Genomic DNA, 25,866 nt, shown 5'->3' with positions numbered 1-25,866 from the left:
CGTGAAGCCTCATCATTTAATTAAAGTACTTCTGCCAAGATGCGTATCGCCGTGTGAGGCAATAACATCGCTAACCTTCTCGCAGCCTATGAACAATGGCGCAAAAGAACGCCTGAAGCAAACACATCTCGCTTTGTGTTCTATGTACTGCGTATACAAATGAAAGTGATGCACGCAAGTAACGTTTAACATCCAAACACCAGTCTATAGTATCGCACTAAGTGCCGATGAACCTAAATGTTCACGGTAAACACATTCCCTAACCGATTTTGACTGGGCCCACGCTGCACTAATGTCATTCTCGAACACGTACTCAAACCACCTATGGTAAACCTAATGCGCTTCGACCCCCGATGTTCACAGGCAACGCGGGCGGCTTGTGCGAGAAGTTCCAGTCGGACGTGACGCTGCAGTTGGCCTCTGACTTCACCGGCTACGTCAGCCTGAACACGGGTATCGTCACTTTCGTCAACAAGAACGTGCGCTTGCCCCTCAGGGTCTCCGAGGTCACCTTCGCCCACGAACTGGGACACAGCTTCGGCGCCGAGGTACGTGGTCGCAAGCGGGTGGTTCGTACGTGGGGCCGAATACGTGCTCGCAATCGATCATTATAACATTTTCAGCGTACGTGGATTGGCTGTGCTGGTGCGAACGAATGTGACGAAGGAGATAACAGACATTCCAATGGCACTTTATTGCGATAGCGAATATATGGACGCTCCAGGCGAATCTCCGCCGTCACCGTCACTCGGAGGTTCCGTATAATGTTCGACGTAATATCTCGCCCGCGTGCCCTATGCTGTAGGTGCGATAGAAAGCGTGCGAGCATGACCCGAGGAGGATATGGTGGCTTGGTGTGCGGTGTGTTGTCGCGGCGCCACTTTAGCGGCGGCAGCGAAATGAATAATGACAAGTTGTTACTGCGAATTTCGTTTATTGTAAAGTATTCACTTGGAGGCTATCCTGTTCATGGGTGGGTGGCGCACACGCAAAGCGTGCCCAGGTGGCAAGTACTCCACCCGTGGCCGACGATCCTGGCACTGGCAGAGCGCCGAAGGCACACTGCGAATTTGCGAACCTTATGTTACGTTCGCCCCAGTGACATGGAGCAACCAGTGACGACAAAAATCTGTCGCTTCGCCATTACGAATTGTGTATCGGCTGGTACGATGCCGTGTGAACAGAAGCTTTAGCGGCGGGTAAGCGGGAGCAAAGCGCGTAGTCATCCGTGGTACCTAGGGAAATGTACATCAGAAGCAAGAGTCCCCAGCATAAAGCTCCCAGATTTCTCTCTAGGACTTCTTGCTTGGGCAAACGCGAGAAAGGTTTCCTCGGCTGCGCACGGAGTGGCGGCCGAGGAAACCTTATCTGGGAGGTAATCAAGGGTTGATGCAAAACCTAGGCGAGCCGAGATTTCTTATGGGTTCATGTGCACTGTGTTCTCGCGCGCTTTCTTCGCGTTGAAACGAGAGGAAGCACGAAGGGGAATTCGCTCACCGCTGCTGGCGCTCTTCATTCTGCTAGCGTAGAGTTACTGTATAGGCTCCCTGAAGGGAGCCTATACAGCGACTCTATGCCAGCGTTGTGACAACGAATGTTCGTGGTCGTCGAATGATACTTGTTCATGGCAATTTGCCCGGTTGCATGTGACACCACATTTTGAATTCAATAAGTGAATGTCTACTGCAATCTACACGGCCTATAAAACTGCGAACCTTGTTTGGTATCGTTGTCTAATACTTGGCTATCGCTATCTGTACTTCACCTTTCGGGCGAAACTACGACTTTTCGTAACGTCGCATAATTTTTGGTGCATTGACAGCACGGTGCGTTGAGAGTCGTCCATTGTATCCCGAAGTTTCGTAAGCTGTCGGCAACGAAAATTGTTTCGTCTTCGCATTATAGACGTTTGTCCAGCGGAAATGCAACAGTTAACCGCCAGTTGTACGCAACTTTCACTGAAGACAAACAGTCTCGTGTCTTAAGCCGCCACAAGCCCATTACGACTAGGTTAGCCTTTCCACGATGTAGTACAATTTCGTTAAGCGTGACGGCTAATCACAGTCCGGCCTGCAATCACAGTCGGGCCTGCAAATGCTTAGTGCTTGAAGCATGGCAGGCTGCTCTACTATGCATCGTGATTGCCACCGCGTGAGATGCCTAGTGCATGTTCCACCCGTTCCCTGCAGCACGACCCTCCCGAGTGCGTACCCGGTGGCAGTGGGGGCAACTTCCTGATGTTTTCCAGCGCCTCTCACGGCACGATGCCCAACAACCGGCGCTTCTCCGTGTGCAGCATCCGTAGTATCTCGGCTGTCCTAGTTCAGATGTTCTCTGGAGAGGGTTCCCGCGCAAACTGCCTCCAGGGTGAGTGCCTCCGACGGGAACGACCTCCCGGGACCATGTCATCGTGATCGAGCCGAGAAGCATCAGAAACGGTCGTCGTTCTGACACACATAAGGCACATTCTTCGCGTGCGTGTGTGTGCGTGTGCGTGTGTGCGTGTACGTGTGCGCGAATGCGTGCGTGCATGTGTACGTGCGTACGTGCGAGCGTGCGTGCGTGCGAGCGTGCGTGCGAGCGTGCGTGCGAGCGTGCGTGCGAGCGTGCGTGCGAGCGTGAAAGCGTCCTTTAACTTTGGTTCTACTATTTCTAACAGGGGGTACACTGAATGTAACCACAACTATGCGAAGAAACAAGCGAGGAAAGCAGAGAAAGTCGTGGTGAAAATAATAATGTTTAATTGCGACTTAGAAGTAATGACGTGAAGTACAATGAAGGAGGCCAAAAAGATAACTTGCCACAGGAGGGAGCCAAACCCACGTATTCCGCATCACGCATGCTAGATGATCATTCCCCATCCACTGTCTGTTATTGTTTTTTGGACAGTTGTGACTAATAGAAAATCGAGCTCCTTGGATGCCCTTGTTATTCTCGGTCATCCTTAAACGTAGCAGCTTCATATATGCCGGAGCAATACAATGGGTGACGTGGACGCCGTAGCGAAGAGACGCGGATAAATGTTGACCGCCTGATCGAGTCTGCCTAACGTGTACAGAAATGGCCCGATAGTGGGTCTGCATTCAAACAGGTCGAAATGCGTCTGCTGCAGCTTGGATTCGATACCACGATACGTGGTTACGGCATACGAAAAGCAACAAACGGTGCACAATAACCATGCTCGAGAATAAAGCTCGCGTAGTCGTTCTCTTCGTGCTTTACGAGCACGCACAGTGGCTGGGGCCCTAGAAAAGTCCCTACCGACACGCACCGTTTGATTCAACATGTCAGACTACTCACGTTTTCGAGGCTATAGGTGCAAAGAATTAGCGGCACTCCATTAATTACAATTGACCCACCAAAGTAAACATAGTTAACTGTCCTCTTTGATGTTACATGTCTTTAAGGTGTATCTTTAAGAGGAAGGTTCAGGTCGGGACCTCCTGTCTAAAGACATGGGAAAGGAGAAATCGTTTTTCTCGGCAACCGCTGCCCCAAATTTGATGGCATTTGTTGATTTTTTAAAAAACAGTTAGAATCTAGTGACTGCGGGTTGTGAATTTTTTTAGGCCGTCAATTTTTTCATAAATATCAACAATAATTGGAAATTTTCGCAAACTGACATTATCAACTCTCTAACTCAGCAATAAAAGATTATAACACAATTTCACCTAATAGTACGACTAAAGTGGACAAAATTGATATATTGTACATGGCTCTCAAATATAGCACTAATTTGCGAGTAGAACTTGTGCGAAACCCTTGTAAAGAGTATAAAAAATTCACGTAAGATACAAATCGACGATTAAAACTTGTCCGCTCTAGATGCTCGAATGGATGCTGTTTACAGAACTGCGATATGTATTCTAGGTGCAGAGCTACGAATTAGTATACTTCTTGCTTCTATTTTTCTCAAACTTACGAATTTTTGAAAATTCTACTAAAAAAATTCCAGTGCTCAATCGAAATCCCGCATGCAACAGTCACTAGAATGTAACTTTATCTCTCAAATGCAACACATATCATTGAAATTGGCCCAGTGGTGATCTCAGAAAAGCATTCCTGCATTTTACATGCACTTGTATAGGCGGCATCGAAGTTGGGCCCGAGCTAAAGCTTCCTCTTAAGATAACCTCGTAGAAGTAGAAGTAGTCAAAAAAGAAGAAAGTTTCGAGCATCAATTATTGTGACGTAAGACGGAATAATAAAGAATTTCAACGCTGTAATGCTAAGCAAAGAGCTTGAGGTCCTTCAACATTGAAAGCCAGTCGGCTGGGCAGCTTGTCGATCAGTGAGATACAACGAAACACAACCACATATCGCGCTTTTATGACAGCAATTTAACGTTCCATTTCGCAGTCACTGGACCTTTCACTCAGCGACGTCCATGTTGTTCGCGTCTCTTGGCGCAGCTGTATGAGGAAAAAGCTCTGCAGAGCGCGATTAGTTTGCCTACGGAAGGTAGATGAATTGTGAATACGCAGGACTCGCACTCCCTTGAAGTGACTGTAAACGTAGATTTGCAATGCCGCACCCTACATATTGCACATAGTAAACCATTCAAGCAGCGCCTCATATGTCTGCTTATATACCGTACGCATATCTTGTGAACTGCGCACAACTCATTACACATGTACACTTTTTGTGAGTTCTAAGATTTGCCTTGTAAGTATTCCTTGCAAGATTTGCCTCGTCGCTTACGCGATGTGAAGCAGGCCCATATGGCAGCGATGCGAGCAGTCGCTTGCGCGTTGCGTGATGTCAATGCGATCGAAGGCTGAAAATCGAACACTGAAAATCACCGGATGCATTAAGGGATGACATGCCGGCATTTTTTCTACCGCGATCGGGCGCCGGGGGCATCGGGGGTATGCTTTGTCTGGGTAAATGCAAACACGTAGCTATGTACTGCCTACACAGATTAGACATGGCCCTGCTGCACAGTAGCGGTAGAAGAAACCATACCTGAAGGGTGGTCTGAAAAGTTAGGCACTGAAAGCACGGATACAAGAAGCGCTAAAGCACAAGCGTTCAAATTGGAACGTTTAAAAATAAAGCGTTTTCTCGTTCCTTTATTGAGGCGATAGTCTTAGACGGCTTATGGGAAGAAAAATCCGATATCTGGCGTTGCGCCGTACTGCGTTATGGCACCGAAATTCATGACACCGAAATTCGTTGAGATTCGAACCCTCGACCTTTAGTGGCAGTCGAATGCACTGCATGTGCATTCGACTGCCACTAATTACGACGAAATTAATTAACACCCACGACCTTTGAATGGCCCCATTCGCCCTAAGTGTGAAGCCGAAACGAAGAAGAAGCGTCAGCACGACCTGTGGTGTTGATTAAGCCAAAGTTAATTAAAGTACATTCAAGATATACTTAATAAGCGCACTCGAACCCACCACATTTGGTGGAAGTCGAACCAACTTGGAGATATGGGCGAACCGGCCATATCTCCAAGTTGGATTCCAATTGACATCGTGAAGCACGAGAGTCGAGCCCACTATATATATTTGGTGTTAATTAAGGCGAAGTTAATTACAGCACGGCTAATTAAGATAGAATTAAGGCACTCGAACCCACGACCTTTGGTGTTAACTAGGACGAAGTTAATGAAGACAATATTAAATAAGGTAGAGTCAATTCAAAGCACTCGAACCACGACCTTTGGTGGGATAAAAGTAATAAGAAGTAACAATACATTACAATCACAGTGGTAATTAATGTAATGAATGTCTCGTGAGCGGGCAGGCTTTCGCCTTCATCTTCTTTATCGTATGCTAAAGTGTGTGTCAACTTTCTTTACCCCTGACTTGTCAAAGAAAAAATTCTCACCAACTGGCTCAGCTTTTGAAATGTTCTAGTCCGGCCAAATACGTTATTCGAAGAACATACTATACTACTCTCGTGCAGAGCAAGTATACATATAGCGAAATAAGACGGATGATGCCAGGGTATCATAGTTGCGATGGTTCCAGGTTTCGTCGGAGCACGGTTCTGCGACGAAATGGTCGTGGCGCTCTCCAGACACCGTTGTTGCAGGAGAAGTGTGGCGATCCCTGCGGGAGCAACCGTTGGTACATATACCATGTTCTGACCTGGAGCACCTGATCTATAGGAGTGCTCAGGACTTCTATTCGCCAAGCAATCGAAGACTTGCCAACACACAGTCCTCCCGTCCATGGATTCATCCCTCGGGACGGCCGAATTCCGGAGAGCCTTTTGGGTTTCCTCCGGGAAGTATAACTCCAGAAATTTATTTAGCTCCAACAAAACTGCTTAAGTGCGAACACGAGCACCGCGCTACGTAGTAGTTCTGCAGCCAGAACAACATAATTTACAATCATCCATTCACTCAATAATTATCGGCCGACTATTTAGTGAACTTGTTGGGGTCACACCGCGACACTATATAGTCAACGCGTGCATGGTACTTCTCTGCGGCTGATTCATATTGCTAGCGATATGAGGCGTACCCACCGCTGAACACAATCTGATGCCGGAGTACGCTCATATATGCTGTCGCACTGATAAGTCTACACCTCCGAAGATAGCCACATGCTGGGGACGGGGAGCTCAGGGTGTGTGTGCTTCTTTGTTTCTTGCCCGACCCCGCAGAGCTCCGCGGCCCCTTCTGTGGCAACTCTATACGGGAAGAGAATGAAGAATGCGACTGTGGTTACGACTGGCAGGAGTGCCGCGAGGCCTGCTGCTACCCGCGCGAGCATGGCCTACTAAATCGCAAGGGCTGCACGCTGCGACCAGACGCCAAGTGCAGGTGAGGGAGCCCGCTTTTGACTTTTGAAAAAAAATCTTTACGAACAACGTACACAGCAATGTTATGCATAAAAAATTGACTTGAAGACGTATGCGGTTTACTTCAGGATAAGATATCGGTTACTACACAGCGCAGCAAAGTTAAAAGCACGCTCCTTTTTTTATTTGCCTGTGGGTCATTGGCGGCTGAGAACGCAGTATCTGCGTGATAATGGCTATCTTATGCAATTAGTTAGTTGGTATGTTGTAAGAGATAAGTTGGAGCAAGCCATGACGACAGGCACACAAATTTCGAGGCGCTAGCACCAGTTCTTAGAGATGTACAGTGGTGAGCACTGTTAGGGTGAACACCTAATTAGTATTAACGAGCCTATAGCAGTTAATGTTTAGCGCGAAATAAAGAAAACTATTATTTGTTTTATCGGCACCATCATTAGGCGTCGCATTCGGCACTTTTCCCCCCTGAAGTAGAGGGTATGTTGAAGTTATACCAACTTGAGTACTAATGAGGCGTTCACCCTAACAGTGCCCACCACTGTATGTACGTTCTCAAGATGTGAGGCGAAATGCATTGCTCTTCCTGTTAGCTGCAGTTAGAGCACTGCACGGGCCGATTTTTTAAGCCCGGGCCTGGCCCGGGCCCGTTTTTACGTTGGGCGGCGCGTCCGAGCCCGACCATAAGTTTTATGGCGAGACCCGGGTCCGGCCCGAGCCCGGAAATAATTTACGTTACCCGCCCAGCCCGCCCGCCACTCCTTTACCTTAGGCCCGAGCCCGGCCCGAACAGGGCCCGAGACCGAAAAAAATATGTTTTTCAGAGTCGAGATGTGCGAGGATAACTCGCCGCACGTTACATGCACTCCTTGATAAACTTTTTAGAGCCAAACAAGAGACAAGGCACAAAAGGCAGGTAAACACAGGACAGGCGCCTTGTCTCTTGTTTTTGCTCTAAAAAGTTTATCAAGTATGCACCACCTAGGCCCACACAAAGTTCTACGTGCACTCCACCAGAAAGCCCGAGCCCGGCCCGGGCCCGGGTCAAAATGCAGGTGCCGTGCCCGAGCCCGACCCGAGCCCGTGAGAAAACTGCTCTACCCGGCCCGACCCGGCCCACGAGCCGGGCCGGGCCCGGGCTTTCGGGTATGCCCGAGCCCGTGAAGTGCTCTAGCTGCAGTTACTTGTGTACGTAGTATGATATCATTTTGACATACATGGGCGTCATCTATTTTCTCGTCCAGTTTCACGCGCTGTTAGTGAGCTTTGAATCTGTATCAAGAAGCTTAAGTCAATATTCTGCAGTACGTAGCGCAGCCGCGTAGCCCCACGGCTAATATTAAAATACCTTGTTAGGAGTAAGTTTGTTTGTTTAATAACAAAATCGAACGCTAAAATTTTGTATTCATAGTGTCAAGTGTAAAGTAAGGAGCTATCGAAACTATCCGCTAATAGCATACGTGTGCTTCTACCTGCTTGAGCACATTATCTTAAAAGTGAGGCTCAAAACTCCAGATAACCAAAAACATATTCAACTGGAGCAGACACTATGGTTCCTTTACTGGCAATGAAAGGCAGCATCCCAGTCTATTGAGCTAGTCATGTGCTTAACCCATATTAAACCAATGTTAGAGCACGCTAACTGGAGCCATTTCAAACTAGATTATTTGACCAAAATAAGAAAGTGCAAGGAAAGCGTCAAGGTACAATCTAATCTGGTATTCCCGAACCGATTGTATTAGCAAAACTTTATGCCTCCCTGAATTGCCTGTGTTAACCAAATGCTGAAAACAGGGGAAGCTGATTCCCTTTCTTGCTGCTTGCTGCAGACTACTTATGTTCTGAGGGAAAGTGAGGGGCACTGACAATATCTCTAAGCTTTCGTATGAGCCCCTTGAACGAGAATGTAATACAAATATTTACCTTTGCGAGCCTCAGAATCCAAACATTCTCAAATTTTCAGGAGATAAAAAGTGTGCCTAAGTACATGTACACACTGAACACACGTGACTGGTTGAGTGGCCAGCTGCGAATGCAAAAGCGTCCATAGCTGCTACCTCGAGGTAACTGCTAGGTTGCACGTGTGTTTCTCCTATATAGCCCGTGTACCTGGCAAGGAAAATGGTTATATGTAGACCGATTGCAGAATTGGCCTGTGCTTTTTATTTTTTTTTTTCAATAGGTGGTGGCTAGCTGATTCCTTCTGTTTATGTATTTATAATTTGTGTAAATCTTATGTGCATGTGTTCGTATCATGTTCTGATTGTTATACGTGCAGTGATGCAAGCATCTTTTTTTAATATATTGTACCACAGTCATTTATTCAACTTTGTGTTGAAATGTACAAAATGTGGCCACCCAGTAATGGCCAGGACAGCCAGCTTTTGGCAAAAAAATATGATGCAGATCCAATGCACTTGCTTGAATCGACATGAGGCGAAGCTTTCACGCAATCGTGAGTTAAACACTATAAAACTAACTGCAGTGTGTACAGTTATTTCACCCGATGCAACACTTACTCATATGCAATGTTTGGTTATTCACCGCACAGGGGTGCTATGCAGGATGCGCCGAGTTTCTCGTTCGTACGAGTTTCACCCGAGTTTGCTCAATGGCAGTCAGTGAACGGAGATAGCAAGGAACGTGCAAGAACAGCAGGCAAAAATAAATGTCGAGATAAAGCCGCGTATGACAACATGAGCGCACCCTGCGCGGCACAGTGATTCCGTGCTTCAAGCACAGAAGACTGCGCAGCAAAACGCGCCAGCGCCGCGTATTGTTATCAACGTATTATCACCATTTAGCAATACCGTGACTGTACCGCTGTCTATCTGCACACTTGCCGTGAGCCACTTGCCACGCCTTTCTAGTTCGCGTAAAGGGCGTGCCTCCTCTTTCGAGCATTATCTTTCTATCCTCCGTCGAATGCGAACAGGGCACATGCGGTGCATTGTTGCGCCTACACTTTCCCTCAATCGATTAAGTTAAAATACACGAAATGACATAAGAAACACATTATTTCTTGAAGTATCTGTTTTTCGTTTGGAATGCCATAAATGTTTGATGACAAACAGAGGTCAAGCGAATTATTAAATTTTGCACTTTTTTGCCGTGAGTGGCGACAGTGAGGCGAAAGCTTACAAGCGGATACATTTTAGAGCGTCGCACGCACGAGGGAGTTCATACGGTGAGCAGTCGCCAGGGGCACTGCAGTGCTATCCTTGATAGGGTGCCTTGATGCCCGCGCGCATCGAGGCACTCTAATCATTGATAAAGTCAGCCATGACAGTGATCTTTCCATTTCCTGACTATTGGGGGAATGGCCACGCAGCGCTGCAGCATGGTTGTTCAGGGCAGGTGCTTCACTTAGGCGGCTATTAAGGCCGCCGCTTTACCAACTGAAACGACGGAAGCAATGGTTGTCACTGCAAAATTGCTGTGCGGTATTCTAGGGTCCGTAGTGACGCAGCACAGTGAAAATGCGCCCGTTTATCTGCGAGCAGTGACACAATTCATCGCTTGTCATCGCTTGCCCAGTGAAGGTGCCTCCGTTCGCATGTATACGCAGAGTTTGAGTGTGTTGTTCTCTCCAATGTGCTTGCCGATTGCCTCTGCTGCTGAGCTAACAGCGATCGCAGATAGATATAGTAACGACAGCGCAGCAATCTCATTTTAGCGGGTGATGGCTCCTGTGTGCAGTTAGGAAATTAAACTTCGAACGCAGGAAGGGGTGGCAACTAATTAGTGTGCCGTGCTTGTGATGAAGAAATGCCATCGCACTGGGTTTAAAAAGCGAGCGTTTCTCGGCGCTGACCGTTTTCGCGACACTGCAGATCCGATACACCACCGATGACAGAGCAGCCATCTCAACAGCTGTGATACCTTTACGTTGGAAAACACTACGCACTGCTCAGCATCGTCATCCACCACGGCGCATCGACACCTTCGCAAGCAGCTACAGTGTCGTTCCGATAATTATTTGCTGCGCGCTACGTCGCTACAATGCAGACAATGAACCATGTTGTAGGGCCATCACAGCCTAAGAAGATAGATGCATGAGCCAGCGAAAGTCGCCGCTTTGTTTTTGATAGTGGTTCTCAGTTACAGTGCATCACCGATGACAGTGTGCTGTGCGCATTTTCTGTCAGCGGTCAAGATTGTTGATGCCTCTCAGTTCCGCACCACGTCGCTGTTGCCGGAAAATAAGTTGGGCGTGGCCCAACCGTGGCGGGCGCGCGCACAAGAGTTACATGCCTCGCGCGGGGCGTGACGTATGGTTTTGATTGACACGCGAACTCGGGCCAAACTCGTACATCGCGAAACCCCCCTCGAGTTGAACTCGGGAACATGGTGGCGGCAGCAGCAGCCTGTGTAATCGCATCCAGCGGCAGCAAGCGTCACTATGACCATCTGGACCCGTTCAACTACATGTCCGACGTAGAGTTTCAGCGTCATTTTTGCCTTTCCAAAACGTGAGTGCGCTGGCTGTGTGACGAGTTAGGCGAAGGCCGTCGTTTGCGGAGATAGGGTGGCGGGCAAATTATGCTTTCCCAGCGTAGACTGGTGTGACTAGGCTGCGGAGGAATAGTTTGTGCGATCGCTTCGGCTCTCTCCTGTTTCAAGCAAGCTCGTCCACCGCACCCCAGCCCCAGGCCAGGTCCGGCGTCGTCATCGGAGTACTGGAGCACCTGCGAGCACCTGGGGTTCAACCCGGACCAACCAACCTGCGCAGGCGAAGTAGTCACATTATATTGGAAGACTCAGAATGGACGCCGGGCTGCCTTCCAGTGCCGAAATCAGTTTTGGTGCCGAAATCAGTTTTGGCAGGTACACGGTACCGCTGCACGGCACGGGCAGAGAGGCGAAGGAAGTTACTGCGCCAACACGGACCGCCTCGGCCGTCCGAACGACCACCTGTCCAGGCGCCAAATGATTTGACTCACGTACTGCGTGAGCAAAAGCGTAGACATATGGATGTTGAAAGAGACCGTAGACTTGTTTCCTCTATCGGAGCACGCCATCGCCGACTGGAGGAGCTACCCCAGTAAGGTCGCGAGGGACGAGCTGCTGGCGCGAGCTCCTGTCGGTGGCCCCGGGAAGACAGCGCAAAATGACGAGTGCCTTCTTCGCGGCGAGCAAAAGTGCAATCGAGGCCGCCTAATGACGGGCGACAACGTTCCGCCGAGCCGCCAAAACTACGGTGGTGTTAAAGATGGTGGCCCATGGGTCTTCGGCATGGTCTGCGCGACCTGAGGGGTGCTGCTACTTTTCAAGGTCGACCGACGAAAGGCGGCGACGCTAGGCGCCATTATTGCAGCCAATGTTCAACCGGGGACCATTATTCATAGTGACGAATTGGCCGCATACAACTGTGTCCCAAATTCAGTGGATGCTAACGGGCTATGCCTTAATCTGCATTGGGAGACAGTTAACCACAGCGTGCACTTTGTGGAAACCAACACGGGCGTTCACACGCGAAAAATAGAAAGTTATTGTCAAAACGTGAAGCGCCACCTCGTCAGCATTGGGTACAGAGTAACTTCACTGATGCTGGAGTCCCGCCTGGGATGAATGTGGTGGCACTCAACGGCCACATGCGCTGCAAAGACCCTTTCTTGCGTTTGTTAGAAGCCACGGATCGCTGCGGCTACCCAGTATAAAGACTCTTTCCTGCGGTTGTTAGAATCCACCGCTCGGCGCTAGCCAGTATGAAGGTGCGTTACAATGTAAAAGAAAATAAAGCGTAGTTTTTTTTTATCCTTGCATGAGTGTTTTCCGACATTCCTGAGTGCTTACACGGTAAGCGCGCGGACAAACCACTTCTGCGCTAGCCGACGCTCCCTTCGTCTCGAAGCCTTACTTTAGCACGAGCAACGAGCGATCTGTTCAAAGCCCAGTGTAAAAATCAGGCGCACACCAATCTGTGCTCGGAAATGGGAGCGCAAGCACGTAGGGAACCGCGCCTATTAAATCTAGAGGAAAGAGAAAGAGCAACGAGCGATCTGTTCAAAGCCCAGTGCGAAAACCAAGCGCACACCAATCTGTACTCGGTAATGGTAGCGCAAGCACGTAGCGAGCCGCGCCAATCCAATCCAGAGGAAGAAAGAGGAGGGCGAGCGTGCCCTCGTGGTATAACGCGAAACGATTAAACTACAAATTAGTCTAATACACATTGAGTGTACAATTTGTAAACTTTAAAACACCTATACCCTACGGTAATGTGACTAATATCATTGTACTAAATGCATTTATTTGATAACTTGCTTGTGCCTCTAATGCACTCGGTGGAACGACAAACAAGTGAAAGAATGCACTACCATGCACTGACCGCATGATCACGTGAGCCCCAGTTTGTCGACCGCCCATATAGAAACGCCCAAGGGATCTGGCCACCCAGAGTGAATCTAGATAAACCAATGAAACTGGAGGTGTGCCGACGGACAAACTTTGTATTGTTACCATTAGTTCTTTCATCTTGGGGCGTCGCCAGAGCTCGTGAAGATCCCGAGTTTTGCCAAACTCGGGGCATCCTGCATAGCACCCCTGGTCACATAATGTAATGTATACATAGTACGGTGAACTCACTAAAACGTCGGCTCACTAAGACTTCGAACTAACCATGAGTCTGAGTTCTTGTGAGCCTGACTGAGTAGAATTTCGGTGAATACGAGTGAGAGCAAGCTCCGTTGAGTAAACTTTTAGTGAATATTGTCATGTGGTAGTCAGGGCAAGCTCATCTGAGTATAATTTTGGTGAATATGAGTCATAGCAAGCTCGGCTAAGTAGATTTTTGGTGAACATGACTCATTGCAAGCTCGCCGGAGTAGAATTGTGATGAATATGAATGAATGAATAAAGCCTTTATTTTAAGGAAGGGGACGGCTCTATGCCACTGTTGGGGATTAGGTGGGAAAGGAGTGTGGGTTCCCGGATTGTTGGCTGAGGCACATCTTCAGCTCAGTCTTTCATCTCCCGCTTTATGCACACTCAGCTGCATGTTCAGTTCCGCCGCTCTCGCACGGGCTGGTCAACCCCTTCTACACTACTCGAAACAAGCCACTTTGTCTGCCATATGTCGCAATGGCTTTCTGTGTTTCATAAGTCAGAGCAAGCTCAGTTGAGTAGAATTTTGGTGAATATGAGTCGGAGCATGCTCGGCTAAGCATATTTTTGGTAAATATGACTCAGTGCAAGCTCGCCTGAGTAGAATTTTGATCAATATAAGTCAGAGCAAGCTCATCTGAGTAGAATTTTGGTGAATACGAGTAAGAGCAAGCTCGGTTGAGTAAACTTTTAGTGAATATTGTCACGTGGTAGTCAGGGCAAGCTCATCTGAGTATAATTTTGGCGAATATGAGTCAAATTAAGCTCGGCAAGTAGACTTTTGGTGAATATGACTCAGTGCAAACTCACCTGAGTAGAATGTTGATGAATATAAGTCAGAGCAAGCTCAGTTGAGTAGAATTTTGGTGACTGTGAGTCAGAGCAAGCTCGGATAAGTAGATTTTCGGTGAATATGACTCGGTGCTAGCTTGCCTGAGTAGAATCTTTGTGAATATTAGTCAGATCAAACTCGACCGAGTAGAATTTAGGCCAATATGACTCTGAGCAATCTCGACTGAGTAATGATGGGATATGGTTATACGAGTTTATACGGTATTACATGTAAGTGCAGACTCATTAGCAACATTGCCTCCATCTTGATGGGCAATACCTATGCCTCGTGATCAGTCTGCACATTTTATGAGCTGTGGACATGCAAGAACCACCCACACTTGAAAAGATGCTATCATTCGCAGGAAGGAATGCAACCGGCTGACTTCACTGCACAATGTTGATCTGCTTTTGTTTAATGAGTTATGTACTGCTTATAAAAACAAGGTGTTTGCCTGCTTTTCGCATTATTGCATGTGTTTTACAGGAAGTAGAGACAGAGAACCAAAAAAAGGCAAGGATCTTTATGGTGAAGTAGTTTCTTAGATTACTGCGATATGTTACAACCAGCATAAACAAAAGTAGTTCGATGCACTGAAGTAAGCGAAATATGCAATTACCTTTTAATGTGAGGGTTAATACAGATGCAGTAAGGATACAAAGTCTGCAACACACTGAAGATTTATTGGTTTTTGTGCAGGAGAAAAATGATAATCAGAAAAATGTGAAAAAAACTGTTAAAATATTGCTTCGAAAACAAATTGACAATACTGTTTACTCCCAGTCAAAGCGTTAAATATGCTATTGTAGAACATTCATTACGATATATAGTTTGCACGTTCGCTTTGCGAGCTTGATAAGCAGTCGCGTCTCGCAGCGGAAGTCACAGAACCTTGAAATGAGATAATTCATTGGGGAAAATGCGCATGAAAGCCCAAACCAACCGCCTGCAACTAAATAGTCGCGCGTATAGCGTGACCTATTGACTGTAGCATTTGTCCGTAGTTGCATATTCTTTAAATTGTTCCATCCGTAAAAGCATACCATGCTAAAACTGTGGCGTTTTCGTATATCGCGAGTTGCCTCTACAACCAGAAAATTGGGATGACATCCGAAGGCCATGCCTTCCCGTGAGGGACACCTCGTAGTATTTACCAACTAGCAGTGCGTGTGAATAACTGAAAATCACGCAAAAGTACGTGCTATCAGCACCCAAAGCCAACCTAGAAAAAAAGCGTCGCGTGATTATCAACGTAGCGTGTCAACAAACGCATAAAAATCACCAAACCGAATCTCACCTACGAGTTTTATTGCGATAGCAATTATATGGACACTCCAAAGCAGATTTCTGCCGTCGGCGTCGCCGTCGCCATCGCCGTGAGGTTCCGTATGACGTCAACGGCGATGAAATCGTCGCCGCGCTCCGGATGCTGCATGTGCGAGTGAAAGGGCGCGAGGGACGCGCGCTTTCACGGGGAGCGAACGCACGTCGGAGAGCAAACGCGCGTTCTTCGCCGTGCTCCCTGAAGAGCTGCAGAATTAAGCGTCTCTTTCCTCCTTTTTTATCTGCACTGTTCACGTGTCGGTGCTTATGTTACGTACCGATTGCGCAGTCCAAGGATCCACTCAATTAGTTGCACTGTTCGAGGCTTCTTGAGCCAATATTTATAGACAAAAAAAGTATCTATAAATGTTGCGTTGAGCGACCACCGCCATTTTCCAAAACAGACCGCGAAGTAGCTCTCGGCGCAATTTCGACGTTGCGACGCTGCGACCAACCGGTTGGTCGCAGCCGAAAATCGCAGAATCAGCCCTGCGACTGCGATTTTCATCGCATGCGACGGAAAAGCGCAATTCCGGTGCGATGAAAATCGCACCATGTGAAACAGCCTTTAAGGACTCTACGATATTCGATGAAAGTAACTCAAACTGAATTTAACTGTAAACAGAGACACTACATGTTACGCTGCGAGTAACGAACAAGTAAAATGAATACACAAATGAAACTGGCTGAGCAAAGGCCTCAGCGGCAATCTGTCGCCCCGATCGGGCACTTGAAAGACGGTCCGTTACCTCTCAATTATCAAACAGCTCTGCTTGCTCGGTCATGCACATTCCCACGCCCAGTGCTGGGACCAATGAGTCCTCACCTCGTAACTTGCGCCGGCGGTTGGCGCGACTCGAGCCACCCACTTTGGCTCGCCCCTTACCCAAACATTCACTCTCCATCTTCATTTGTCGCTCGCTGCTCACTGCACGATTTACGGCGCAATGAAGAAACAGTGCGAGACCGCATTTTTCTTTGGCAGCTGGAACACGTCTCGTCCCCGTTCCCTCCAATGAACGCTTCGCAGGCGCTCCCGGGAAGCAACTCAGGTGCGAGCCAACAGCACGCCATCTATAGGCGACACATCTACGAATCTAGCAAGGACAAGCGAGCGCACACGTCAACTGAACAAAGAGAAAGCGGAAATAACTTTTAGCCAAGACCGTCCCCCATGACGAGGCTTACGATGCAATAATGTGCAATGCAAACACGAGTGAATGAAAGCTCATTATTGCTTTGCAAGACCATGCGCGTTGGTTGAACATTTTTTCCCCGTCTGCGTAGCGCATACCACCGACACGTGACTACAGTGTGCTGCTCACCCATATTGTTCTGCCGCAGCCCATCGAATAGCGCCTGCTGCAGCGACAGCTGCCAGTACCACAATTCTACCTGGGTGTGCAGGAAGGACGACGACTGCCAGTTCGAGGCCTACTGCGAGTATCCTTGCCGCTGATGTGGTTACGTGCTTATACCGCATTCTCTAAATCAGCACAATGGCGTATGTGATCTGGAAAGCAGCAGTGATGTTAGTTAACGATGCTTGGAGTGACCAAGTGATGACGATCTCGCATTCATCTGAGTGTGAACATGCCGCCATTGGTTATTTGCGTTCTGGAACTACTATAGTCAGCCATTGGTTGAGGCCCAATCGCTTACTGTGCTACTCCTATTTACGATCGCTCCGACCATTGCAGACTCACGCACGTGCTAATGTCAAAGTCCGCGTTTCGGTAATGTATCAGTTTTAAACGCTCATCTTAATTATCCGAATTCCATAGTCGCACCAAACCCCTGAAACACCCTTAAACCTCACACCCTACTCGTATTCCCGTAACGTCTCTTTCCATGTAACCAATTTCAGCCCTGCTGGTTCAGCTGCACTCGAAGCCTTCCAGTGGCTGCCCTTATATAATGAGTCCTCCTTTCAACTGCTTCTTGGGACAACGCACGGCTACCTTTCTCGTCCGCTGAATAATGTGTGCTTCTTCTCCCGCACATTGTTTAGTCAGCACAGCGATTACTTCTTCGACGAGAAAAGCGCTTAATGCGGAACGTTGGTGAAGCACCTCTTCGCAGTTGCCTATTCCCATTATATGTGGTCGCACCGGGCTTACGAGACAGCCTTCTTTGCAGCGTTCTTTAATCTAAAGATCATCCATACTGCCCACGTTTATATAAACAATTCATGATCGGTACTTTCAGCGCTTGAAGCCTGAAGAAGGACCGGAGACAGGATGAGAAAGGGTCAGTGGGTTGGTAACAGCAACATACGACGCAGTCACGGGGGACGTAGTTTCCTGCGTTTTTCATCAAATTATAACGCCATCTCGGCTAGTGAAGTGCTTGCGTTTGTGGACAGCTCGATTTTATAGTCATTCACTAACGTCTAAGCTGATTACAGTTTACACTTTTTGAAGCGTCTTTCTAAAAAAATGAAAACTCTTCTACCGATTCAGCATAAGCTGCCGAAGATATTGCTAAGAGACACATTCTTCCTGGGGCAGACGACAAAGATGGTTCTGTCGAGTGCTGGTGGCTGTCCACCATCTTGGCTACTGTGTCTGTGTAGTGTAAACATAGTGTAAATAATCCCGCCTTGCGTAACATCTTTGTGGTGTAAATGCTGGGTAGTTCCCTGTTTCCATCACGGGGCTCCGCAACGGCCGCTTCATCACGCTTCCGACCATGTCCGTCGGTGCAGGCACATCGTCTTCACCCCCTGCCCCTCCCGTGGCTCCCACCTACATCGTTCTGCCTCCTTCTCGTGATCCTGGTGTCTTTTCCGGCCAGGGTGGGGTTGACGTCGACAAATGGCTCAACGTTTACGAACGGATCAGCGCCAGCTACACGTGGGACCCGACCCTTATGCTCGCCAACGTGCTTTTTTACCTCGATGGCCCACCGCGTGTGTGGTTCGAGACGCACGAGGCTGACATTACAAGCTGGGACTCTTTCAAAGAGAAGATCCGCGACCTTTTCGGTGACGGCACTGGCCGGCACAGACATCCTCCGAGTCATACGTCTCTTATATTCATGACGTTATCGCTCTTTGTCACCAGGTTGACGAGCACATGCCTGAGTCCGAGAGGGTTTCTCATGTGCTCAAAGGTATTACCGATGATGCCTTTAACGTGCTCGTGTATACCAACGTTGACACCGTCGACACAATCATCAAAGAGTGTTGGCGGTTTGAACACGCCAAGAGCCGCCGTATAACCCAGAGATTCACCCGGCTGCCCAATACGGCTGCAAGTTCATCGTGTGATGCCGTTCGCCTGCCCCCACCTGTGACCACGTTACGCGCATTGTTCGTCGCGAGATTGAAGCTGCCCGTCCTGCACCTATGCAACCACCTGTGTTTACATCCCACGCCAGTGACCCAATGCAGCCATCAGTGTCCCTCATTCAAGCTGTAGTCAGGCAGGAGTTTGCCAATCTCGGCCTTCCATCGGCGTGCCCACTGACTCGTCTTGATGCTCGGCCTTATTCCTCTGGACCCACTCGACGATCCTACACCTCTCCTGTCTCCTTCCGCAATCCTGCGGAATGGAGAACACCCGACGATCAGCCCATCTGCTTCTCCTGTCATCAGGCCGGGCACATTGCTCGTTATTGTCGTCGCCGTTGGACCTACGCATCTCGCCAGACCTCTATGCACCCTGCTCCTTCTAGACGTTCAGCCGCTGGTTTCCCTACTTACTACCCGTCGTCCTCCCACGAGCCTCTTCCCCCTGACGCCACTGCTCCTGTTCGCCGCTTCTCCCGCTCCCCGTCGCCGCAACGCCGCCAGTCCCGCTCTCCGCAGCCTCGCCGCTTTTCCTCGCCGTCCTTCTCTGGACGCTCGCCGCCGGAAAACTAGATAGTGCAGCTTATGCAGGTGAAGCTGCAATGCCGTCGTCCCCTGCAAATCCTCTGCTGACTCTTCCCACTCACCATAGCCTCCTAGAAGTCAAAGTCGACAATGTTCCTGTGACCGCCCTCATCGACACTGGTGCAGACTTGTCTATTATGTGCGCCCCTTTACGCCGCCGCCTGCAGAAGATTATGACGCCGTCTACGACACAGACAATACGTGTTGCCGCTGGTGCTGTTCAAGTGATCGGAATGTGCACCGCCCGTGTCAGCATTGCCGGTCTGTCATGGGTGGTGCACATTCCGATCACTGTCGTCAGACTGTCGTCCTTTTTGCAGTCCTTGCTCACTGCCACCAGGACCTTATCTTTGGCCTTGACTTTCTTTCGGCACACTCGGCCTTAATTGATTGTTCTTCTGAAACACTCTGCCTCGATCTTCCTCTTGTACCAAATGCATGTGAAACGCCCGTCAGCCGCTGCCCCACCGCTTTTGTTCGCCTACCGCCTCGAGCCGTCACGTACGTGTGTTTGTCATCGACCCCACCCGTTCCTGACGGTGACTATATCGTCACGACGATTACTGACGTACGCCTGACGCGCAATGTTACTCTGCCACATACCATCGCGACATTAGCTGATAACTGTGTGTTCTTCCCGCTACTAAACTTTGGTCTGACCTCCCAAGTGTTGCCCCACAAGATGTCGCTTGCCCACCTCACCGCTATAAAAGACCATGACGTCAAGGTTGTCGCCATAACTGCTCCTGAAGAAGCTGAAGTTTCCCGGTCACCAAGTTCTCATGACAGCATTTTTCGCAAACTGATTGGATCAGACCTTTCGCCTGACCAGGCCGACGCTCTCTGCCGGGTTTTGGCCTCATACAGCGACATTTTCGACATTCGTGATTGACCCCTGGGTCAGACTAAGATTGTCACCCACCGAATCAACACTGGCGACTCTTTGCACATTCACCGTCGACCTTACCGTGTGTCCGCATCAGAGCGCGATGTTATTCAAAAAGCAGAGTGGCTAAAATGGTTGCGAAGGACATCATTGAACCATCATCTAGTCCTTGGGCCTCCCCCGTCGTATTAGTAAAGAAGAAAGATGGCTCCTGGCGTTTCTGCATTGATTATCGGCACCTCAACAAAATCACCAAGAAGGCCGCGTACCCTCTTCCACGTATCGACGACGCCCTCGACTGCCTCCATGGTGCGACTTTCTTTTCATCTCTGGACCTTCGATCTGGCTACTGGCAAATCGCTGTTGACGACCTCGATCGCGAGAAGACCGCCTTCGTGACCCCTGATGGCCTTTACCAATTCAAGGTCATGCCTTTGGGTCTCTGCAACGCACCAGCCACCTTTGAGAGAATGATGGACACACTGCTTCAAGGATTTAAATGGTCTACGTGTTTATGTTACCTGGACAACGTGATAATTTTCTCTCCCACTTTCGCAACACACCTCGAGCGGCTTCCGACCATTCTAGCAATTTTCCGACGAGTTGGCCTCCAGCTCAATTCCTCGAAGTGCCACTTCGCTCTTCGTCTAATTACTGTGCTGGGACACCTCGATGACGCTTCCGGTGTCCGACCAGACCCAGCGAAGGTATGCGCTGCCCCGAACTTCCCCGTCCCACGGTCTGTCCATGACGTTCGTAGTTTTGTGGGGCTGTGTTCCTATATATACTTTCGCCGTTTCGTGAAAAACTTGCGGCGCTCGCACGTCCACTCACTGACCTTCTCAAGCAAGACGTCCCGTTTTTTAGGGGTACTCTACAAGCTGACGCCTTCTCTGAGCTCATCGCCGCCCTAACGACTCCACCTATTCTTGCCAATTTTGACCCAGCTGCTCCCACAGAAGTGCGCACAGACGCTAGTGGTCACGGCATCAGTGCAAACCAACGCGTCATTGATCGTGTTATTGCGTACGCAAGTCGTCTCCTTTCGAAATCTGAACGCAATTACTCGATCCCGGAAAGGCAATGTCTTGCCCTTGTCTGGGCGGTTTCAAAATTCCGTCCTTATTTGTATGGCCGCCCTTTTCGTGTTGTCACTGATCATCACGCTCTCTGTTGGCTTTCCTCACTGCCGGACCCTACTGGACGACTTGGTCGTTGGGCGCTGCGCCTTCAGGAGTACTCTTACTCAGTTACCTACAAGTCTGGCCGCCTCCATCTGGACGCGGACTGCTTGTCCCGCTACCCTGTTGACCAACCAGACGGATCGCAAATCGAACCTAGCGCTTGCGTCACGTCCATGTCTCATCTTTTTCCAGATTGGTGTCGAACAACGCCGTGATGCTTCTTTGCGATAGCTCATTGACCAGCTGGAATCTGCACCTAACGACGCCTCACTGCGCATGTTCGTCCTCGTGAATGGCACACTTTACCGCCGTAACGTCCAGTCCGATGGCCTTGAGCTGCTCCTCGTTGTGCCTAAACATCTGCGTTCAACGGTACTGCATTAGCTTCACGATGAACCAACTGCTGGTAGCCTTGGCGTATCCCGCACGTACGACCGTGTCCGGCTCCGGTTCATTTGGCGCGGTCTCGCCCGGTTTGTTCGACGTTACGTGACCTCCTGCGATTAATGGCAACGTCGGAAACGTCCTGCCGCACCCCGTGCTGGACTGCTTCAACCACTCTTCATCCCGATCAAACCATTCTTTCGCGTTGGTTTAGACCTTCTCGGTCCTTTTCCTGAGTCAAGATCCGGCAACAAGTGGGTTGCCGTTGCTATCGATTATGCGACCGGGTATGCTATCACTCGAGCGTTCCCCACCAGCACTGCTACAGACGTTGCCGAATTTTTGCTCCACGATGTTATTCTACACCATGGCGCCCCTAGCCAAATTGCTCACAGATCGAGGCCGCGCATTTTAATCCCGAGTAATCAACGATCTTTTGCGCTCCTCCTGAACGCAGCACAAGTTGACCACCGCCTACCATCCTCATACAAATGGCTTCACCGAGCGCCTAAATCGCACCCTCATGGACATGCTCTTAATGTATGTTTCCTCTGACCACTGTGACTGGGAGCTGGCGCTGCCTTACGTTACCTTCGCCTACAATCCATCGCGTCACGATACCGCCGGTTAATCACGCTTTTATATGCTATTTGGCCGTGAACCGACGTTACCAATGGACACCCTACTTCCGGCTGCTGCCGCGCCGCCTAGCGAATATATTGTTACGGGGAGTATTTAATTAACCCTGAATAGCTAGCGCTTGCCTAGTCAAGACTGCACAGAGCGCACAGGTTCCAGCTGGTTTTCAGTCCGACAAGAGAGCCTCTGACCCAGCCTGCAGTACAATGTCTTTGTCTTTGCCATTGCTCGTGACATTATCCCCGGCCGATGAAGCACCATCCCGGTGCTTGTTGTGATCAAAATTGGTTATCACAGTTGTAAAGTTTGAGGCGGGAAACATGTACGATGTCACTTCGCGGTGCGGCCGTCGATGAGGTGGATGCCATGGGAGATATCTCATAGGTGACAGGAGTCACCTGGCGCAGCACGCGGTAGGGTCCGACGTACCGCGACATTAACTTTTCACACAGGCCGACACGACGAGATGGGAGCCAGAGAAGGACGAGAGAGCCCGGTGGAAAATCAGTATCCCGGTGTCGACGATCGTAGATGGCCTTTTGTGCGGTCTGCGATGACGTGAGCCGAGCGCGGGCTACTGTGCGCGCGACGAGCGCACGCGTGATGACATCTTGCGCATAGGAAGTCGTGGACGTGGAGGCCGGATCAGAAGGGAGCAAGGTGTCAAAGGGTAGTAAGGGATTGCGTCCAAAGAGAAGGTAGAAGGGTGAGTAGCCGGCAGTTTCATGACGCGATGCGTTGTATGCAAATGTGACGAACCGGAGCGCAACGTCCCAATCATGGTGGTCATCGGAAACGTACATGGAAAGCATGTCGGTCAGTGTACGGTTTAAGCGTTCGGTGAGTCCATTAGTTTGAGGGTGATATGAGGTCGTGAAGGTGTGATGAGTAGCACATGATCGAAGTAGATCGTCAATCACACGAGACAGGAAGCAGCGACCGCGATCTGTGAGTAGGTGACGTGGAGCACCATGTTGGAGGATGACGTCGTACAGTAGGAAGTCGGCTACGTCTGTGGCGCAGCTGGTTGGCAACGCTCGAGTAATTGCAAATCGAGTGATATAATCCGTAGCGACTGCAATCCATTTGTTGCCTTTCGTGGAAATTGGAAAGGGACCCAGCAAGTCCAGGCTCACTCGATAAAATGGATCGGCTGGAACGTCAATTGGCTGAAGGAGACCAGCGGGTAGAGTCGCAGGTTTCTTCCGACGCTGACACAATATGCACGTGATGCCATCGCTCGTGCCGATGACGCGCGTCAGATCACCCGCTCTAGGCTGTCGGCCTCGCGAGTGACTCAAAAGCGCCTCTATGACAGCCGGCATCACGACGTTCGCTTCTCACCCGGTGCCTTAGTTCTCCTGTGGTGTCCATTCCGTCGTGTTGGCTTGTTCGAGAAGTTATCTCGGTACACGGGTCCTTACCGAATCATCCGCCAGGTCACGGACGTCACCTGCGAGATTGTTCCCGTCTCTCCGACATTGCCGCCTGCGATCACTCCCAGTGACGTAGTTCACGTCAGCAGACTGAAAGCATACCACCCTCCTTCTAACGACAATGTTTGAAGTGTGCCGAGACGGCGCTTCTACCGCCGGGGGTAATGCTACGAGACACACATTCTGCCTGGGGCAGACGATAAAGAAGACGGTTCTGTCGAGTGCTGGGGTGCTATGCAGGATGCGTCAAGTTTGGCGAAACTCGGGATATTAACGAGCTCTAACGACGCCCCAAGATGAAAGAACTAATGGTAACAAGACTCAAGTTTGTCCGTCGGCACGCCTCTAGTTTCATTGGTTTATCTAGATTCCCTCTGGGTGGCTATCATCCCTTGGGCGTTGCCATATGGGCGGTGGACAAACTGGGCCTCACGTGTTGATAAGGTTAGTTCATGGTCGTGCCCTCTTTCACTTGTTTGTCGTTCCACTGAGTGCATTACAGGCACAAGCAAGTTATGAAATAAATGCATTCAGTATATAATATTATTAGTCACACTAACGTGGGTTATAAGCATTTTAAAGATTAGAAGGTGTACACTGAATGTGTATTAGACTAATTCGTAGTTTAGTACGTTATTTCGTACGTTTCGTTTCATACTTTTTTTTCCTCTGGATTGGATTGGCGCGGCTCGCTACGTGCTTGCGCTAGCATTTCCGAGCCCAGATTGGTGTGCGCTTGGTTCTCGCACTAGGCTATCAACAGATCGCTCGTTGCTCCTCCTCTTTCCTCTGGATTGAATTGGTGCGGCTCGCTACGTGCTTGCGCTCCCATTTCAGAGCACAGATTGCTGTGTGCCTGGTTTTCCCACTAGGCTTTAACAGATCGCACATTGCTCGCGCTAAAGTAAGGCTGCGAGACGAAGTGAGCGTCGGCTAGCGCAGAAATGGTTTGCCGCGCGCTTACCGTGTAAGCACTCAGGAATGCCAGAAAGCACTCGTACAAGGGTCAGAAAAATGCTTTTTTTTTTACTTTATGATGCACCTTCATACTGGATAGCGCCGAGCGATGGCTCATAACAACCGCAGGAAAGAAAGAATCTTTATACTGGGTAGCCCGAGCGATCCGTGGCTTCTAACAAACGCAAGAAAGGGTCTTTGCAGCGCACGTGGCTGTTGACGGCCACCACATCTATCCAAGGTGGCACTCCAGCATCGGTGCAGTTGCCGTGTACCCACCGCTGACGAGGTGGCGCTTCACTTTTTTTACAATAACTTTCTATTTTTTGCGTGTGAACGCCCGTAATGGGGCCCACAAAGTTCACGCTGTGGTTGACTGTATCCTAATGCAGGTTGATGCATAGCCCCATTAGGATCCAGTAAATTTGGGATACAGTTGTATGCGGCCAATTCGTCAATATTAATGGTCCCCGGTTGAACATTGGCTGCAATAATTGCGCCTAGTGTCGCCGCTTTCGTCGGTCGACCTTCAAAGTCGCCGCACCCCTTTGGTCGCACAGAACATGCCGAAGACCCATGGGCCATCATCTTTAACACCGCCGTAATTTTGGTGGCTCGGCGGAACGTTGTCGCCCGTCATTAGGCGGCCTCGATTGTACTTTTGCTCGCCGTGAAGAAGGCACTCGTCAATTTGCGCTATCTTCCCGGGGCCACTGAATGGAGGTCGCGCCATCAGCTCGTTTCTGGCGACCTTACGGGTGTAGTTCCTCCAGTCGGCGATGGCGTGCTCCGATAGAGGAAACAAGTCGCCGGTCATCTCCTTCAACAGCCATATGTCTATGCTTTTGCTCACGTAGTACGTGAGCCAAATCATTTCTCGCCTGGAGAGGTGGTGGTTCGGACGACTGAGGTGGTCCGTGTTGGCGAAGTAACTTCCTTCACCTCTCTGCCCGTGCAGTGCAGCGGTACCA

The 25,866-nt window shown here is 49.5% G+C and overlaps 1 protein-coding gene across 1 annotated transcript in view; it reads left to right on the top strand.

Moving 5' to 3' along the window:
* The first annotated feature begins 353 nt into the window (after positions 1 to 353).
* The window catches only part of LOC119462221 (disintegrin and metalloproteinase domain-containing protein 10), a 30,463-nt gene continuing 4,950 nt past the window's right edge, over positions 354 to 25,866 (top strand). The window contains exons 1-4 of the mRNA XM_049672891.1: positions 354 to 548; positions 2,190 to 2,367; positions 6,622 to 6,781; positions 16,877 to 16,975. Coding sequence (XP_049528848.1) covers positions 354 to 548; positions 2,190 to 2,367; positions 6,622 to 6,781; positions 16,877 to 16,975 — 632 coding nt within the window. The remainder of the gene's footprint in view (positions 549 to 2,189; positions 2,368 to 6,621; positions 6,782 to 16,876; positions 16,976 to 25,866) is intronic.

The sequence above is a fragment of the Dermacentor silvarum genome, chromosome 8 (assembly GCF_013339745.2).
Source record: "Dermacentor silvarum isolate Dsil-2018 chromosome 8, BIME_Dsil_1.4, whole genome shotgun sequence".
Lineage (NCBI taxonomy): Eukaryota > Metazoa > Arthropoda > Arachnida > Ixodida > Ixodidae > Dermacentor > Dermacentor silvarum.
The sequence above is the reverse complement of the archived record's forward strand: the minus strand, read 5'-3'. Positions and strand labels throughout refer to the sequence as shown.